Source organism: Mastomys coucha, unplaced genomic scaffold, assembly GCF_008632895.1.
Source record: "Mastomys coucha isolate ucsf_1 unplaced genomic scaffold, UCSF_Mcou_1 pScaffold3, whole genome shotgun sequence".
NCBI classification, from domain to species: domain Eukaryota; kingdom Metazoa; phylum Chordata; class Mammalia; order Rodentia; family Muridae; genus Mastomys; species Mastomys coucha.
In genome coordinates this window covers 15765824-15772831 of record NW_022196909.1, presented here as the reverse complement: position 1 = coordinate 15772831, position 7008 = coordinate 15765824, and the positions used below count along the sequence as shown (strand labels likewise).

Below are 7008 nucleotides of genomic sequence, written 5' to 3'. Positions count from 1 at the left end.
GCATCTACATAAGACTGTTAAATTGATTGTTGTTTTATATCAAAAAACTTTTATAATACTCATGTTTATTGTTATAATATTTTATAAATTTTAAGGAATGTGACAAAAAAAGATATTGTAGGTATTGAAGGGAGTCTCTGGGAGGACTTGGGGTACAAAAGGGAACAAGAATGTGATTTAATTCTATTTACTTAAAATGTTTTTTAAATGTTAACAAGTTCAGATAAATTGAAATCATGTAACTTTTCTCATCATAATGCAATAAAAGTTAACAAAATAAAGGAAAATTCAAACTTCTGCTAGCAGAGTACAAACTTTTGCAGTAATCAGGCTTAGACCTAGCCCTTCTAAGAAGGAGGTTCTGAAGTCACCCTGTGAAGTTAAGAAGTATGGATAGCTAATAGCAACTACCACAATGCTAAGAGAAGTAATTTTAACCTAGCATGGTAGCATACACCTTTAATACTAGCACTCGGGACAGAGGCAGGCAGCTCTCTGTAAGTTCAATGCCAGCTGGTCTATATATTAAGTTCTAACCAGAGCCCCATATTGAGACTGTTTCAAAAAGAAAGAAGGGGGGGGGAGGGAGAGGAAGGGAGGGAGAGAAAGGAGAGGAAAGAAAGAAAAGGAAGAACAAGAACAGAGGGAAGGAAAGAAGAAAAGGAAGGGGGAAGAAAGGGAGGAAGGAAGGAAGAAAGGAAGAGAGAGAGAGAAGGGAAGAAAGGGAAGGAAAGAAAAGAGGGAAGGAAGGAAGGAAAGAAAGAAAGAAAGGAGGAAAAAAAGGAAAAAAAGAAAGGAAAGGGGAAGGAAAGGAAATGAGATACATGTACCATTAAAATACCCTGTCCATAATATGGTATTACAATAATGTGTAACTGAAATAAAGATCGGTAGGAAATAAACGTTTGAAGCACGTACCTTCTTCCATGCCTTTGCTATAGATTCATGTAAACCATAAGGAAGCAATGCCTGTAAGCCTTCACATGTACCATATATCTGACGACACACAGAAATAAATGCTCCTTTTACTATAGGCAACATCTCTGATCCAGAAAAAATAGAAATGTCTTCTTCAAGAAGCTTCTTTGAAAACTGGGCTATTATATGAGCACCTGTAGGACTAAGAAAAGACCATGGATGTGACTCCAAACCCAACTGAGCCTGATATCACGGAGCACTAACAAAAGAGCCTGTCTCCACACCGCTCACTCGCTTGTTCGCTTTCACATATCACATAGGCTTTCACTAACAAGTCAGTATGCTTGATTCACTAATGTACACATGTCCAGTCATGACAAAGGTTTCTGTGGAACACTGGTAAGGGCAACCAGGGGGGAGAAACAGTAAAGCTGAATATACTCAAAGAGGCACGGACGCCATGCAGCCAGGGCCAGGCATGAGTGCTCTTAACTTTACACTGAGAATACCGTATGGTTTGAGTGAGCTGTTGCTACCTTCCGTGTTACAATAACAACAAAATGCCCACACTATCTCAAAGATCATCTTCCTGGAAATAAGAATAACAGAGACAAAAAAAGATGCTTCCAATGTAAACGCTGCTGTTTAAGTATTTTAATGTACTTACATTGTTTTTTTTTTCTATAATCCTTTAAAGTGGGAGTTTATACATTGGAGAATATATGTACAGATTACAGAAGTAACTTGCATAATAACACTCAGCTAAGGGTGAGAAAGAAACAAGATCACCTAGTCTGTCTCACAGCAGAGAGAAGCAGTACTGACATATTTTCTAGATTTTTAAAAATCCAAAAGCAATCATCCTTAGCTGTAAGAGAGCAGTCGAGTCTCCAGGTGCCTTTCCCAGCAGCATTACAAACCGTTTTCTTCCTTGCCTTGCATAACGCACTGTACATCTCCAAATGACAAAATTTCTCTTTCAAATGTAGTATATCCACATAAAATAACAATTTTTAGTTAGACAGCCCATACCGAACTTCTCTTTAGCTTCTCAAGGATGTCATTTCCTCTAGACAGATCTGTTTAAATTACACTCCCTACGAATCCTGCAGGCCATGCCAGGTGATTTTACACTCCCGGGGAAGTTTTTCTCCGAGTCAATGATTCAATCATTTTATATTTGAATAACTGTTTCCCCACAGTATCCTCCAACCCATTTCCTCAAATTTTCTCTAGGATAATAATTAGGTGTGAGGCTTAAACTTTAGTTCTTTGTTTCTTCCTTGGTAAATAGCGTCATTGGTGACGGGTGTCTCCTGCATAAGCCACTTCTTTGGTGGCCTCAATTTAGGTGATATTAACAGTTAGCTTGGCAGATGGCACTACGCTGGCATTTCTAGCAAGAAGGCTTTTTCACCTCACGATTTTAGTAATTATTGTGGTGACCCCCAAGACTTCATGAAGAAATAGTTCATGAATATTTTCAGATTCAAGAATTTTGTTAGTATTTAGCAACTAGACTTCTTCTGCAAAGAATGTTTCCTGGGAAGCTTGTTAAATTACAGTGTGTAAAGAAAAGTTGGAAAAATATTCTAATATCAATTTGCAAAGTAATAAATATACTTGGTATCATAGCAAAATCAAAAAAATTATTCAGTTCATTTGAGCTTCTTTTTTACTATTTTTATATTTTTATTGGGGTTTTTGGGGGGGGGTTGGGTTTTTTTGTTTGTTTGTTTGCTTTGTTTGTTTGGTTTTTCGAGACAGGGTTTCTCTGTATAGCCCTGGCTGTCCTGGCATTCACTCTGTAGACCAGGCTGGCCTTGAACTCAGAAATCTGCCTGCCTCTGCCTCCCAAGTGCTAGGATTAAAGGCATGCGCCACCACTGCCCAGCTTTTATTGTTTTAATATCTTTTTAATCCATGTTTCTTATAGACCTACTAACATTATACTCTATTGTATCAGTATTTCTTGGTCCTTAAGTTACATGTCTTAAGACAGTAGAATCTTCCTTGAGGAACATTTGGTACTACCCTGCTAGTTTTAAATAGCTACCTTGTTTTCTATAGCCAAAATTATGTAAGGATAGTTCTATATATTTCCCATCCCTGACCTAAAAACAGTCATTTCTTCAAGGCTTCCTGTATCCCCTTATGAGTAAAGAAGAAAGATACAGAGATATCACAACATAGGAATCTGCTGTCAATAATATCATTGCTTCTAAGTCTTTGCCAGGGTAGTGACCTGAAAAAAAAAAATCTTTCTAGAAAAAAAGTAAGTTCATAATTGCATTTCCACTATGTGTTGAACAGTCAGATTTTTACTTGTTTCTTTAATTTTATGATCTTATATTGTATCTTACACTGAAAAATCTTAGTGACATTGTCTAGTCATCTATTACACATAACAATTTCAAAATGACATCAATACCGCTTCTAAACATACCAAATGCAGCTGGCATTGAAGATTATTTCCCTTAAAGTCCACCCAGCTACAGGTCAATCATGTAGAGATTACCTGAAGTTATTTTCTTTCTACACAACTTTGTTACTAACCAGCCTGTTAAGTTTGCTTACTCATTTGCTTCACAGGTTTTAAAAATTGTGAGTTCTTTCTTCTTCATTTTGTTTAACATTTGGAGCCCAAAGCAACTATTTAACTCTAAACTAAAATCTAAGTACGATCAATGTATAGCCCATGGAGAACGTTTCTCCATGTACGTTTCTTCTGTTCCCTGAAACTAACCATTTTCCTTGCCTTTCAATCTGTCTAAACGATACAAGCAAATGGATGGCTCATACGCTCCGGTCCACAGAGGGCAGAAGTCTATAAACATTCATCTGCCCTTTCTCTTTTTTTCACTTCATGTCAACGCCAATAGCATAAGCAGTCCATAAAAATACTGCTAATTCTGGGGGGGTCAGGGAGGGGGTGGGGAGGGGTGCATGGATAACAGAGTCATGGGACAACCTGGAGATCAGAGGACAATTGCAGGAATCAGGTCTCTAGTTCTGCCGTGTGAGTCCCAGCAATTAAACACAGGTCGTCAAGTTTAGTAGGTAGCACGTTCCCCTGCTAAGACATTTCCTAGCCCCCTAATTCCTTTTCACAGTCAGCAAGCTGCTCATTGCTCCACTGTGAAAAACAAAATTTAATGAGCCGGATGCTTTCTAATTGCATTTGCAAACACTCCAGCCTTTCTACTTAGGAAACAATCGGGGAACTACACAATGATAATCAGAAGTCACTTCTGGCAGTCTAGATCTTGTTTGTCTCACGTCAATGTGACAGAACCTTCTTTAAAAACAAAACTATGATCATATCATCTGCAAATAGTGATATTTTGACTTCCCCCTTTCCAATTTGTATCCCTTTGTCCTGCTTTTGTTGTCTAATTGCCTTAGCTAGAACTTCCAAGTACTATGTTGAACAGGTAGGGAGAAAGTGGGCAGCCTTGTCTAATCCCTGATTTTAGCTTCCAAAGTTTCTCTCCATTCAGTTTGGTGTTGGCTACTGGTTTGCTGTATGTTGTTTTTATTATGTTTAGGTATGGGTCTTGAATTCCTGATCTTTTAACATGAAGGGATGCTGAATTTTGTCAAATGCTTTTTCAGCATCTAATGAAATGCTCATGTGGTTTTTTTTTCCTTTGAGTTTGTGTATGTAGTAGGATTTCCATATATTGAACCATCCCTGTATCCCTGGGATGAAGCCTCCTTGATTATGGTGAATGATCGTTTTGATGTGTTCTTGGATTCAGTTTGCAAGAATTATATTGAGTATTTTTGCATCAATATTCATAAGGGTGATTGGTCTGAAGTTCTCTTTCTTTGTTTGGTCTTTGTGTGATTTAGGTATTTGTGTACCTAAATGGAGCATAATTGTGTCTTCATCGAATGAATTAGGTTGTATGCCTTCTGTTTCTACTTTGTGGAATAGTTTGAGGAGTATTGGTATTAGGTCTTCTTTAAAGGTCTGATAGAATTCTCCATGAAACCCATCTGGTCCTGGGCTTTTTTTGGTTGGGAGACTATTAATGACTGCTTCTATTTCTTTAGGGGTTATGAGACTGTTTAGATGGTTTATCTGATCCTGTTTTAATGTTAGTACCTGCTATCTGTCTAGAAAATTGTCTCTTTCAACCAGATTTTCCAGTTTTGTTGAGTATAGGCTTTTGTAGTAGGATCTGATGACTTTTTTTGGATTTCCTTGGTTCCTTTTGTTATGTCTCCTTTTTCATTTCTGATTATGTTAATTTGGATACTGTCTCTGTGCACTCTGGTTAGTATGGCTAAGGGTTTATCTTTCCGGTTGATTTTCTCAAAGAACCAGCTTCTGGTTTTGTTGATTCTTTGTATAGTTCTTTTTTGTTTCTACTTGGTTGGTTTCAGCCCTGAGTTTGATTATTTCCTGCCACCTACTCTTCTTGGGTGCATTTGCTTCTTTTTGTTCTAGAGCTTTCCGGTGTGCTGACAAGCTGCTAGTGCATGTTCTCTCCAGTTTCTTTTTGGAGGCACTCAGAGCTATGAGCTTTCCTCTTAGCACTGCTTTCATTGTGTCCCATAAGTTTGGGTTTCTTGTGCCTTCATTTTCATTGAATTCTAAAAAGTCTTTAATTTCTTTATTTCTTCCTTACCCAAGTTATCACTGAGTACAGCATTGTTCAGCTTCAATGTATATGTAGGCTTTCTGGTTTTTTGTTGTTATTGAAGACAAGCCTTAGACAATGGTGATCTGACAGGATGCATAGGATTATTTCATTCTTCTTGTATCTGCTAAGGCATTTTGTGAATAATTATATGGTCAGTTTTGGAGAAGGTACCATGAGATACTGAGAAGAAGGTACATTCTTTTTTATATAGAGATATCTGTTAAACCATTTGGTTTATAATTTGTTAGTATACTGTGTATCCATTTAGTTTCTGTTTCCATGATCTGTCCATTGATGAGAGTGGAGTGTTAAAGTCTCCCACTATTATTATGTGAGGTGCAATGTGTGCTTTCAGCTTTAGTAAAGTTTCATTTATTAATGTGGGAGCCCCTGCATTTGGAGCATAAATCTTGAAAATTGAGAGTTCATCTTGGTAGATTTTTCCTTGATGAGCATGAAGTGTCCTTCCTCATCTTTTTTGATAACTTTAGGGTGAAAGTCGATTTTATTCAATATTAGAATGGCTACTGCAGCTTGTTTCTTGGGACCATTTGCTTGGAAAATTGTTTTCTAGCCTCTTACTCTGATGTGGTGTCTATCTTTGTCACTGAGGTACATTTCCTGTATGCAGCAAAATGCTGGATCCTGTTTATGTATCCAGTATGTTTGTCTATGTCTTCTTATTGGGGAATTGAGTCCATTGATGTTAAGAGATGTTAAGGAAAATTGTTGCTACCTGTTATTTTTTATGTTATTTTTATGTTATTTTTGGGTTTGTTGAAAGATTACTTTCTTGCTTTTTCTAGAGTGTAGTTTCTCTCCTTTTGTTGGAGTTTTCCATCTATTATCTTTTGTAGGACTGGATTTGTGCAAAGATATTGTATAAAGTTGATTTCATCATGAAATATCTTGGTTTCTCCATCAATGTTAATTGCAAGTTTTGGTGGGTATAGTAGCCTGGGTTGGCATTTGTATTCTCTTAGGGTCAGTATGACAACTGCCCAGGATATTCTGGCTTTTATAGTGTCCAGTGAGAACTCTGGTATAATTCTGATAGGTCTTCCTTTATATGTTACTTGACCTTTTTTCCTTACTGCTTTTAATATTCTTTCTTCATTTAATGTGTTGGGTGCTATGATTATTATGTGACATGAGGAGTTTCCTTTCTGGTCCAATCTATTTGGAGTTCTGTTAGGTTAGGGAAGTTTTCTTCTGTAATTTTGTTGAAGATATTTACTGGCCCTTTAAGTTGAGAATCTTCACTCTGTCCCATACCTATTACCCTTAGGTTTGGTCTTCTCATTGTGCCCTGATTTCCTGGATGTTTAGGATTAGGAGGTTTTTGCATTTTGCATTTTCTTTGACTGGTATATCAGTGTTTTCTATGGTGTCTTCTGCACCTGAGATTCTCTCTTTTATCTCTTGTATTCTGTTGGTG

At 37.2% G+C, this 7008-nt stretch overlaps 1 protein-coding gene across 2 annotated transcripts in view; it reads right to left on the bottom strand.

Moving 5' to 3' along the window:
* The window catches only part of Tbc1d32 (TBC1 domain family member 32), a 223553-nt gene that overhangs the window by 147057 nt on the left and 69488 nt on the right, over nucleotides 1-7008 (bottom strand). For both annotated transcript variants that reach the window (XM_031348714.1, XM_031348713.1), the window contains exon 16: nucleotides 919-1120. In XM_031348714.1, the coding sequence (XP_031204574.1) occupies nucleotides 919-1120 (202 nt within the window). The remainder of the gene's footprint in view (nucleotides 1-918; nucleotides 1121-7008) is intronic.